General features: G+C 47.0%; 1 protein-coding gene across 3 annotated transcripts; it reads left to right on the top strand.

Annotated features, from left to right (window-relative positions):
- Positions 1-72: 72 nt before the first annotated feature.
- Positions 73-7979, top strand: LOC109452706 (regulated endocrine-specific protein 18). 3 transcript variants are annotated; one of them, XM_074313741.1, is made up of 7 exons: positions 79-329; positions 3595-3645; positions 4732-4855; positions 5062-5101; positions 5214-5321; positions 5727-5828; positions 7171-7298. In XM_074313741.1, exons 1-6 carry the CDS (start codon positions 260-262, stop codon positions 5811-5813), a joined length of 480 nt encoding a protein of 159 aa, XP_074169842.1. In that variant the 5' UTR covers positions 79-259; the 3' UTR covers positions 5814-5828; positions 7171-7298. The 3 variants fall into 3 exon arrangements, with proteins under 3 accessions (XP_019597433.2, XP_074169842.1, XP_019597435.2); XM_019741874.2 differs by lacking the exon at positions 5727-5828 and having other exon boundaries at positions 73-329; positions 7171-7979; XM_019741876.2 differs by lacking the exons at positions 3595-3645; positions 5727-5828 and having other exon boundaries at positions 7171-7979.
- Positions 7980-12549: the final 4570 nt, after the last annotated feature.

Here is a 12549-nt window from a genome sequence, read left to right as displayed (position 1 = left end):
ACTGTTCCACAATAAAGTCCTGTTCCTCTTCCCCAATAAAATCTTAAAAAAAAAAAAAAAAAAAAAAGCAGGGCTCTGACGCCAGGACAGGGAAAAGCGGGGTTGGGGGCCTTGTCACCACCCTCCATAATTGGCCGCGCTGCCAGAGAGGGGTGCGCAGAGCTGCGGCTCCGGTTGCGGTTCCCGCAGCAAAGCGAGCGCGCCGGGGGAGACCAGGCAGCGGCGGCGGCTGGCGCGAGCGGCCCGGGGCCCAGCAGGGATGCGTCTGATTCTTTGCTTCCTACTGTTGAGCAGCCGCCCCGGGGGCTGGGACGCCGTTAGTCCCCAGGGTCAGGAGGAAAGCCGGGGGAGGGCGGGAGCGGTCCCGGGAGGAGGGGTTGAGGGGCGGTGGGTGCACAAAGCTAGGAAGCTCGGGAAATTGTAGGCGGTGGGAAGAGGAAATTAGATGGCGTCTTGGAGACGGGGGAGGGGTGGTGGGTTAAAAATCAGAACACGGAGGCAGGACCGAAGAGAAGCGGAGCGAGGGAAATTTGGGGGTCGGGGGAGGTTCCGCAGGAGGAATGGAAAGGACCTCCGAGTGGTCCAAGGGACACAGATCCAGGCCACGAGGCCACTGGAGAAACAGGAAGTGCCGAGGGTCCAGGGCGGAGGTGCCTGGAGCTGAGGGCTAGGCAGAAGGAGCCGGGCCCGCGGGCATCCAGTCCCGACCTCGGGAGGAGACTGGGCCCAGCCAGGCGCCAGGGCTTCCCCTCCAGCCTGGGGAGGTGGGTGGGGGTGACACGATCGCAGGTTAGAGGGATGGCTGCGGGCGGGAGCGGCAGACGATGTGGAGGGCTTCTAGCCTTCCTTGCACTCGCGCCTTTTCCCCTCCACCGTGTCTGTTCGCCGGTCTTTGAACTTGGAGACCAAGGCAGAGGACTTTGTGCGGCGCTGGGGTTTCTTAGAGGGCTGGGTGGGCGCGAAGCGCGCCAGGCTCTATGCGGGTACTTGGGCCCTTTCATTCGGGAGCCGCCTCAGTCCCCCCCGCCCTGCACCCGGCCCAGGGTTTCCAGTCCTGATCACTGCAGGGGCTGTGTCCAGGGTCGCTCCCTTTACCCTTTGCCTTTCAGTCCTGGGATCTCTACCTCAAAGACACAGCTCCCCTCCCGAAGTCCCTTCCCCCACAGAGCGCTGGGCTCTCTCGCTCTAGCGAGCTTTTCTCTCTCTCTCTCTCTCTCTCTCTCTCTCTCTCTCTCTCGTTTTAAATTCTCTTCTTTATTTTTGATAATTATCTTCTATCTATGTCCGGAGACAGTGGTTAAGTTTCCTTTTAAAATAATTTTACTTGAATGAAAAACATGAATCAATTTAAAGGAGTAAGCCGATAACAGTCCAGTGGCACAAAGATAAGCCAAGAAATCATGCCGGTGGTTATCACATAACTGCAGTTTGGGGAAAGTTGTTGTGGGGACAGAGTCCCAGAGAGCAGTTTTCAGGCTCTCAGCCTCAAGTGGAGGGGTGCTGGCTCTGGTAATAGATGGCGGTCAGCTGTGACTAGTTGGCTGTCAGCTGTAACCATGTAGCAAATTAGCCACTGATATAACTGCTGCGACTGCGTTGGTTGGTTGGTTGGTTGGTTGGTTGGTTGGTTGGTTGGTTGGTTGGTTGGTTGGCAGGAAGGCAGGCAGAGAAGTAGAAGATGGATTGCAGATTGTGTGGATCCTACTTCATGTGTCTCGACCATCCGCCAGCGAAAATATAGTGGTATGACTCCCCTATCTATGGCTCCCTGGGTGTTCCCTTTTGGCCTCACCATGTCCTGCGTTCTTATGTGGAGAGCGGGACCAGAGACCCCGCATGACATCCCGCATGACAGTTGTGTTAAGCTATAATGCTTCCATTTTGATAAACTAAATTTATTGGTGACTTATAAATAACTTTTTTTTTTAACAGGACTTTATTGGGGAACAGGGTGTACATCCAGGACTTTTTTTTCCAAGTCAAGTTGTTGTCCTTTCAGTCTTAGTTGTGGAGGGCGCAGCTCAGCTCCAGGTCCAGCTGCTGTTGCTAGTTGCAGGGGGCACAGCCCACCATCCCTTGTGGGACTCAAGGAATTGAACTGGCAACCTTGTGGTTGAGAGACCACGTTCCAACCAACTGAGCCATCTGGGAGGCAGCTCAGCTCAAGGTGCCATGTTCAATCTTAGTTGCAGGGGGCAGAGCCCACCATCCCTTGCGGGACTCGAGGAGTTGAACTGTCAACCTTGTGGTTGAGAGCCCGCTGGCCCATGTGGGAATCCAACCGGCAGCTTTTGGAGTTAGGAGCATGGAGCTCTAACCGCCTGAGCCACCGGCCCGGCCCCCCCCCCCCCTTTTTTTTAATAAATAACTTTATTGAGACATAATTCAACCATGTAGTGGTTTTTAGCATATTCAGAATGGAGTTGTGCAACCATCACCACAATCAATTTTATAACATTTCATCATCCCCCAAAGAAACCCATCCTCTTTAGCAATCACTAACTATTCTTCCTTCTAATCACAGCCCCACTCAACCAATTTAGACAACTACCAATTTACTTTCTGTCTCTATGCATTTATCTATTCTGGACATTTCATATAAATGGAATCATACAATACGTAATCTTTTGTAACTGCCTCCTTTCACTTACAATAATGTTTTCAAGGCTCATCCATGTTGTAAATGTATCCACTTCATTTTTTCATTAATGAATAATATTCTATCATATGGCTATATCGTATTTTATTAATCCATTCATCAGTTGATGGACACTTGTTTCTACTTTTTTGGCTGTTATGAGTAATGCTGCTATGAACCTTCATATAGAAATTTTTGTGCGGACATATGTTTTAATTTCTTTTGTGTGTACACCTAGGAGTGGATTGGCTGAATCGTATGGTAATTCTATGTTTAGTGTTTTTGATGAACCACCAGGCTGTTTTCCACAGCAGCTGCATCACTTTACATTCCCACCAACAGTATATAAGGGTTCTAGTTTCTCCACATCCTCACCAGCACTTGTCAGCACTTGTTATTATCTGTCTTTTTTATTCTAGCCATCCTAGTAGGTGTGAAATGGTATCTCAGAGTGGTTTTGATTTGCATTTCCCTGATGGCTAATGGTGTTTAGCATCTTTTTATGTGCTTCTTGGCTGTTTGAAGATCTTTAGAGAAATGTCTATTCAGATCCTTCTGAATAGACATTTTAAAATTGGGTTATTTGTCTTTTTATTGGGGTCTTCATTGTTAGGATCTGCTTGTGAGTTGGAGGAGGAGAGAAATTCAGGACGGAAAAAAACAAACTGGATTCTCTCCCATCCCACTCCATCTACCTGGATTGAGGAGGGCCTATATGGTAGGAAGGTCATTCCCCACATTGTGTAGGTGGGCATACTGTGGCTGACAGGAAAAGAAACTGACTGGCCAGCCCTAACTCTCTGAAGCCAGGTCCCTTGCTTTATTCTTCCAAGGATTACAGAACTCCTTGCAGCTCTCTTCTCAGGAAGCAGCTGAACTCCTTCCCCCATCCCTAGCCTGTCTGTTCATTCAATTTTTGTAGCCATCTGAGGCCCTTCTCACCTGTCTGTCCACAGGCTGCCTCTTTGCCCGAAGTCTCTGCTCTTACATAGAAGTCGGTGCCAAGGGTGAGTGAGACCCAGAAGACGAAGAGGCAAAGAGAGGAAGTGAAGGGATAGTGGGGAGATACTGGTAGGGTGTGCTCCAGAAGCTTCTGCCTCAAGGAGAGACCAGAGCGCTGTAGGAGAGAGGCTGGCCCTGTCAGATATTGAGGTAGAGAGGGAATCCCTAACTTGGCATTAAAAGCGTCTTCTTCAAACTTTTCTGCCGAGCTTTTTCATCATACCCACCTCTAGAGCCTCCCCTACCCAGACCCTGGGCAAGACAGGGGTGGTGGTCTCCCAGCCCCACAGGGGAACTGTTCACACTTGGACTCTTTAGAAGGCACAGTAGAGGCAACTAGAAGCCCCTGGAAGAGGCCAGCATCCGTTTTCTTGGAACTGGTCCAACCCCCTGGTGCTCTCCGAGTGCTCCAGAACCAAGAATCATGAGGTCCCCAACCAGAACCCCTCCCTCCCACATATCCCAGACTCTGACCTGGGGCAGTGGGATGCTCAGAGTGTATGGCAAATAGAAGACATGAAAGATGGGGGGTGGAGAGTGGGAGGTGATTCCTCGGAAAAAAGTGTGACCCTTCCTGAAAGCAGAGTTTTCATGGTTACAGGGTTCAGAAGGGAGCTCTGCTTTGAGTTCCAATTACTACTACTAATAATCATAGGGTCTAATGTGTGAGTATAATGCCTTAGTGTTTTAAAAGCACTCTCCACCCTCAACCTGATTTGATTCTGACACAGCATCATTATTAAATTCCCATTTGATCGCTTACTATATGCCAAGCACTGTGCTAAGAAACTTGTATGCATTACTTCCTTTAATTTTCTCACCAATCCTATGATGTTAGTCATTTCATGGATGAGAAAACTGAAGCTCAGCAAGTTGAATTAAGTTTCCCAGGGTCACAGAGCTAAGAGCAGGGATCCAAATGCAGAGATGGGCAGAAGGCAAACTCCTGTACACCAGCCAGTCTGACCCCTTCAATGCCCTGTGGTCCTTATGCACTTTGGGAAAAGCAAATTGTAATCACACTCTGATTTCTGGGATGGGCCAATCATACTGTCCCAAGGGTAAACTCACTCTATCCTTTAACCTTGCAGGACTGTTGTGGAAGGATGGTGTCACTCCGGCTGTGAAGACCCAGAAGATACCCAGGCTCCATGCCCCAGAAACCTGCATGAGGAATGGGCAGGCAGACTTTGCCACCAAAACCACTGAGCTGAGGTGTGTGAGGCCTGTGGTTTGGTAGACTGAGCAAGTGGGAAGGGAATGAGTTACAGCTACAGGTAGGAGCTGTCAGGAGTCCAGGGAATAGCCTATCTGATTTCAGCCAGAAGCAATCCCATGATCCATTAGTGATGTCTGCTAATGGAAGGGGTTAGGATGCATGGCTCCTATTTGCTGCCCCTGGCTTAATCTTTGTCTTCTAGGGGCAAGCATGAAGAGAAACTTCAGCTGTTGTTCCCTAAGGTGAGATTCCCTCAGGGATTTTTGAAATCCTTCATATGAGCCCCATCTCTTTCCCTCTGGGCCCTTCCGTCCTTTTCTCTTCATCCTTGACTCCTGGCTTCCTTCCCCTCAGAGTCTAGTGACTGAGGTGAAGAGAGAGCACTGCTTGAAGAGCACTGCTGAAGTGGTTCCAAAAGTCCTGAAGCAAGAAATGACCAACCATGGCAAGGCCCCACTGCAGGTGAGAGGGCCTGGCCTTGTCCAGGAAGACTGAACCCACCAAGGGCCTGTTTAAAGAGGGAGTCAGGATGAAGAAAGGGATAGACATTGGCTAATGAGCCTGAAGGAGAACCTTCTGGAAGAGGGGGCATAGAGGTTGGGAAAGAACAGGGCTTTCAATACAGACAGAGCCAGGTCAATCTTGGCTCTGTCGCTGTCCAGTTGTGATGTTGGGCACATTACCTAAGCTCTTCAAGTTCCTTCTTGAAATGGGCATGATAATAATAGCAACTCTCCTGAGTTTCTATGGGGATTAAAGACAATATGAAAAATGCCTGCCAGGGTTGCTGGATTGAAGGGAAATTCTTTCTTTTACCACTAAAGGGCGCCCACACTTCCTCAGTCTCTCACAGACACCTTTCCACAGATTTCAGCCACTGTGGGTGCCAAGGCTGGGATCCTGCACTGGCCTCTTGTTCTGGAAGATCAAGCACAGAGCATGAAGGGCCTGTAGGAGTCTACTTCAGAGGTCATCCAACTTTTAAAATATATGGGCTCTCTGTTTTTCTAAGAAAATCTTGAGTAGGACATGACACGAATCCCCATCCTATATAGCTTCTGTCCTTAAATAGGAGAAGAGTGGTGCCCAGAGCCCCTCACATTCAGCCTCCCTTGCTCTGCACTGTGGTGTTGAGGAAGTCACCTGGGCAAGGCTCTCAGACATCTCTTGGGACCCTTGAGCTCCTTGGAGCCCAGATAAAAAAAACCCACGCATCTAGTAGTTATCTACCCACCTTTCCAGCTGAAAAATGGAGTGGACAAGCATGGAGCAGGCTGGACCAGGTGTCCGGACTCCCAGCCTGCTGCCTGCACAGCCCCAGCCCGCCTTCATAGACCCCAGTACAGGGTGAGCTGCTTCACACATCTCTCCACACTACGGATAGCCTGAGAAGGTGACATTTGAACTTTGACCTAAATGGCACAAGGAAGCAGCCAGGGAAAGATCTGGAGGAAAAGTCCCCAAGGCAGAGAGAATTACAAATACAATTTCCCTTACGTGAGATTGCAGGTCTCCTTAGGACAACAGACAGAATGGCCTGTGGTGGAAGGTGAGCTTGGACAGTAGGCCCAGGACTGCTTAGGGCTTGTAGTCTATAGGCAGGGGTTGGGTTTTATTCAAAGTGCAGGGGGAAATCATTGGGGGATTTTAAACGAAGGGACTAGGACAATATGATAAACATTTTATAAAGATATACTGATGGCGCTGGAAAACGGATTATGAAATGGACAAGAGTAGAAACAGGTAGACCTGTTTGGGGCTCTTGAGTTGTCCAGGTGGGATCTGGTGGTACCTTGGACTAAGATCACGGCAGCATCACTGGGAAGGCCCTAGCTGGGCTCCATCCAGAGGCAGTCTGCACCCCAGTGGTGCTTCAGCTCCTCATCCCTTTCAAAGAAACTGGTCTCCATCCCCGTCACCATGGCAGCCATGCTGCCTTAGCTTAGATTGCTTGCTGGACCACACAGCTGGTCCTATGACTGACCTCATGATGGGGAATGGTTGTCATGGGTCTATTAAGTATGCAGACAACTTGCTGCCATTCTCCTCCAGGCTCAGGGGACCAACCAGGTCTGGCTCATGGAAAATCCCAGAAAGGATACAGGATTAGAGATGGAGCCCAGGCAACGGCCTATAGAATTCTATTTCACAGGTCTTCCAACTCTCAGAAGTGCCTGAGTCACCCGTCTCGTCTCATGGCTTATTCAGCTGCAGACTGCTATTGAGGCTTATTCTGAATTTGGTGGGGGAGGAAGTGACAACCCTTGTCTCAGTGCATTCATTGAAAACCCCTTGTTTCTCCCCGTTTTAGGATATCTTGGAGCCATTCCCTAAGGACTCTGGGGAGCCTCCTATCCCCCACACTTTCCCTTGTGCTCTCAAGAAGGGCAATTTTAGGCTGACCCAAAACTGGATTATTAAAGCCAATTTTCAAGCAAACTCTTTCTACAGACTTTTCTGGAGGCAGGATGGGTGGGGTTTGGACCTGCCCAGAGTCTCTGAGGTGACATGGGAAGGATGGGGTGTGGGGTACGGAGAACACAGCCCCTGGTTGTGCTGAAGGCCTGGTTTCAGATCCCTTTCTCCTCCCATAGATCATTTCTAAAGCAGGTGAAGGCAAAGCAGAATTGCAGCTACAATGATAGCCATCCCCACCTACAGCTTCCAGATGTGTCTTCTTGATCTTCTTTCCTTTTGTAGAAGGAAATCCTTCCCTCCAGACCCAGGTCAGGCAAGCCTTGGACTTTGCTCTGCCTTTTGAGGTTCACAGTGCCCTCCGGGCATTAGGGTCCTCTACGGAGCAGTCATACCAGCCCCAACCCCAAGAAATCATACAGAGAATTCTACAACCAAAGGCTATGCACATGTAACATTTTGATGCCTGTGGGCAGTTTACCCCTGGGAAAGAGGAGACCAGCCAACATTGCTCAACCTATCCAAACTCCAGATGTCCCACGCCGTGAGCTTTATATTTCTCAAAGCACCTTCACACTCAGCTCAGTGGATCCTCACAAATGAGAGCACATGGGAAAGTATCCAAGCCACTGTCTTAGTCCATTCGGGCTGCTATAACAGAATCACATAGAGTGGGAGGCTTATAAACAATGGAAATTTTATTTCTCACAGAAGGTGCCTTCTTGCTGTGACCTTACATGGTGGAAGGGGCGAGAGATCTCTCTGGGGCCTCTTTTATAAGGGCACTAATCCCATTCATGAGGACTCCATCCTCATGGCCTAATCACTCCCAAGGGCCATCTCCAAATACTGTCACCTTGGAGCTTAGGTTTTCAACATATGAATTTGGGGGCTAGGGTGGGGAACACAAACATTCAGACCATAGCACCCATCCACTTATAGAACCCACAGAAATTAACAGACACCATTCTAGTAATATAGGCTTAATCACGTTGCCAATGTATATCTTCTCCCTTCATCCTTGCATCTAAGGACATAGCTAAATATAACACTCAACTCATCATATCAATTCATACAGTACCTACCTAGTTCTCATTAGTTAGGTTGACTCCGACCACCTGCCCTACTTTTTCCCATCATACATTCACTGTCCTGGCCACTGCAATACATGGTTCCTGCCTCAAAGCAATGGAAGACCAGTCAGAGAAGTGAGTCATACATGTAACATATTCATGCAATGGATAGTTATTGAATACCTGTGTAGCAGACCCTGCAGTTGCCCTGATTCATACCCTGGTCTGAATCTGAGCTTACCTGCAGCTGCAGGTGGAAATTATCTGTGCATGCTGACAGCTTCCCACATCAAACCCTGGGCTCTCTGCTTCTCCTATGGGTCTTCTGGAATACCAGAGGAAGTCACCTACCTGTGCTCAAGACAGCCCTGAAGTGTCTGGATTTAACAACCCCCCTCCCCCCAGGCAGCCCTCAACCAGTTAAAGATTGAGTTTACTGGAGAGATATGCCAGCATATCCTTTCCTTGATGGGTAAATCTGAGACACATTCTATACAGATTCTTGGGGGCTCCCAGTAGGGTTCACTCCCAGTTCCCCACGGTGATGGTTAACTTTACATGTCAGTTTGACTGGGCCCAGATAGCTGGTAAGACATGATTTCTGAGTGTGTCTGTGAGGGTATCTCTGGAAGAGATTCGCATTTGACTCGGTAGACTGAGGAAAGAAGATTACCCTCACCATTGGAGTTGAGCATCATCTAATCCATTGAGAGCCCAAATAGAACAAAAAGGTGGAGGAAGGGCGAATTTGCTCTCTCTGCTTGAGCTGGTACATCCTCCCCTGCCCTTGGACATTGGTGCTCCTGGTTCTCGGGCCTTTGAACTCAGATTGGGATTTACACCATCAGCTAGCACTGTTGGAGAATGTATTGGTAAAGGACAAGAATGGAACAGGTAGACCTGTTAGGATGTATTGTTTTGGTCGAGGGGACACTTGTGGCTTGGACTGGGCTATCACAGTGAGTTGAGCACCTCCAGTTGGGCCATGCACTCTACCAGAGGCAGCCTGAAACAGGGGGAATCCAGACCCTCATGCTCTCCAAGGAAACAGCTTCTGACTCCTGTCACCATGGCAACTGTGTTTTATCTGTCTGGACTGGTCACTGGGGTGACATCATCAGCACCAAGTGACTGATGCCCACAATGGGAACTGGTTGCCGTGGTGCTAAAGTGTGTAAATAAGAATCTGCCATTCTTCTCAAGGTTAGGTCCTTGACTAGCTCTAAACCTAAGGGAAAATCAGGGGAGGGAGAGCTCAGAAGGGAACCAAGGAGAAGCCAGCTGTCAGGCAGTTGCTGAGTCACTACGCCTCAGAACTTGCCCAAATCAGGACTGCTACTAGCGCCTGTCATTTATTGGGGGAGGGGGAGTTTTCATTGCAGGGGGTGGGGGGGTTCTCCAGCACATAAACACAAATTCCAAGTCCAAAGAGCTTCCTTGAACTGTTTCCTTCTCTGAACAAAACTTGGAGGCATCCCACATCCCCCACCCCTGCATTGCCATTCAGGTTAGTCTAGGACAAACTGCTTCTGGACTTTTAAAGTGGGTTTAGTTGAAATTCCTTCTGTAGCCTTGTTTGGTGTCAGGACAGGTGGGCTCCAGCCAGACCCTCTGAAGTAAACTATGTAGGACCAGAACAGAAGGGACATTTGGAGCAGGGATATAGAATAGATCCTTGGTGCAGATGGAGGCCTGGTTTCTGAACCTTTTCTCCTTCTGCACGTCATTCATAGTGTGAACACAAGGCAGGGTAGGACCACAACTGAATTGCAGTCTTTCCTCAACCACTCCCCTGCCGCTACCCACTACACTTTATGGTGGTCTTTTTCCCTTTGGGAAAGGAGCTTTCTTTGAACCCCAAGTCCAATAGGCCTGAGAACCTCCTCAGTCTTCTGAGGACATTACTCGCAGCATCAGGGCCCCCTCCAATGAATAGCGAAAAGCACAGTATCAGTGCATGTGTAATTTATCATTCTCGTAGCTATTTCCCTGGTAGTTTGACATCTTAAAAGGGAGACGGAAGCACACCCACCTATGCTCAACCCATCCAAAGGCCATTATGTCCCTTTTTCCTGTAGCATTATACTTCTCAAAGAAGGTTCACACTCATTTGCTCCTAGACCTCAAATTGTTTCTGTAAATAATTTTAACGTATTATGGGTAACACAAATCTATGATAACCAGGTAAAACTCCAGTTCCTGGCATGACAAGTAGTTTGTGTCAGACTCTCCTGTTAACATGAATATATATATATATATATATATATATATATATATATATATATATATATATATATATAACTGTATGAAAGCATGGAGACCTACCAAAAGCAAGACAAACTAGAAGGAATTTAATTCTTGAAAAAAGCAAAGCCTACTGGGGTGAGTACCACATTTAACAGGCTTTTCCCTAAAGACACTTCACCATTCCCTGCAGCACACAGGGAAACAGAGCTCAGGCAGAAAGTGACAGTCTGCCTGGCCGAGGAAGCAGAGGCTGGAGTACAGAAACATCAGAGTAGCTGGAAATTGAGGGAGAAAGCTGGAAAATGAGTGAGCTACAGAGAGAGAGGTGAACCCAAAATCCACATGCAAGTTCCCCTCAGATCCTTAGCTACCTTCTGAAATGGCACACGTGCAGGGTGAGATTCCAAGAAGCCTAGTGGAAAAGTTAATAGCCAAACAGGGATTTTTTAGAGGCTGCCACAGTGTTAGGGAGACCAAGTTTGGAGGTTAGGACCCATAACATTAGAGGTCCTTGGTAAACACCTTGGGGTTTTTATTGAAATCCTTAAAAGACCATATCTTAGATATACTGTAAATACAAAGGCCAGGACTAAGGGAAACAGCCGAGAATTAAGACAGAACCAAAATACTCTGGCCCTAAAATAATCAGGCTTCAAGGTTTTTCTGCCAAAAATTTAATTGTAATAAAACTTTCTCACAAAGAAACTCAGGCCCAAACACTTAAAGAAGAAGAAATAGCAATCTTAAACTCTTTCAGAGCATAACAAAAGAGACAATACTTTCTGACTGATTTTATGAGGCCAGCATAACCAAACTTTTGGAAGAAAACATAGGAGAAAAATCTTTGTAAGTCTGGGGTAGACAAATATTTCTAAGAACACAGCATTAGCCATAAAAGATAAAATTAATAAATTGGACTTCCTCAAAATTAAAGTATTTTGCTCCTCAAAAGACACTATTAAGAAACTTAAAATGAAATGTTCAGAGCTAGAGAAACTATTCAAAACACCATTTATCTGATAAAGGAGTGCTATCCAGAAGTACCCAGAGAATTGTGCAAATTAGGAGTTGTAAATATTTTTAGATATTGTATTCATTTCCAATCACTGCTGTAACAAATCACCTCAAACTTACTAGTTTAAAGCATCAAAAATTTACTTCCCAGTTCTGGAAGTCAGAAGTCTAAACTCAAGGTGTCAACTGGGATGTGGTCCTTCTGGAGTCTTACAGGGAGAATCAATTTCCCGGCCTTTTTCAGTTTCTAGAGGCTTTTTGCATTCCTTGGCTTGGAACCCCTTCCTTGCAGTATTCCAATCTCTTGCTTCCAATGTCACATGTCCCATTACTGATTCTGACTCGCACTCTCCTGCTTCTCTCTTATAAAGATCTTTGTGGTTCTATTGGGCACACCCAGAAAATCCAGGACACTCTCCTCTCTCATCTGAGGTTAATCACCTTCTAAGGTTAATCACACCAGCAAAATGCCTCTTACCATGTAAAGTAACATTCACAGGTTCCAGAGATTCAGACGTCGACATTTTTAGGGGCCATTATTCAGGCTACTGCAGATGTCATAAGTATTGTGGCTATGTATAGTAAAACTATCATTAATTCTAAGAGATGTGTATTGAATTATTTAGGAGTGAAATGTCATGAAGTCTGTAAATTACCTTTAAATACTTCATTAAGAGGAAGAAGCAATTGTGATAAAATCTTAATTGTTAGTCTGGGTGGTAGTTATATATGTGCATTCATTAGATCCTCTGTTTTAATTGAAAATTTTCATAATTTTAAGCTTAATAAACAAAATATGGAAATGCCAATCTAGAGTTTAGGAAACTCACACACTAACCTATAACTAAACAAGAGTGGAAACAAAAGATCAGTTAATTTCTTAGCCAGTTAGTTATTGCAATAGCTCTATTAGAAAGAGTATAGTGGTCTGAACCAGAGAA

The sequence above is a fragment of the Rhinolophus sinicus genome, linkage group LG01, assembly GCF_036562045.2.
Source record: "Rhinolophus sinicus isolate RSC01 linkage group LG01, ASM3656204v1, whole genome shotgun sequence".
Lineage (NCBI taxonomy): Eukaryota > Metazoa > Chordata > Mammalia > Chiroptera > Rhinolophidae > Rhinolophus > Rhinolophus sinicus.
The sequence above is the reverse complement of the archived record's forward strand: the minus strand, read 5'-3'. Positions and strand labels throughout refer to the sequence as shown.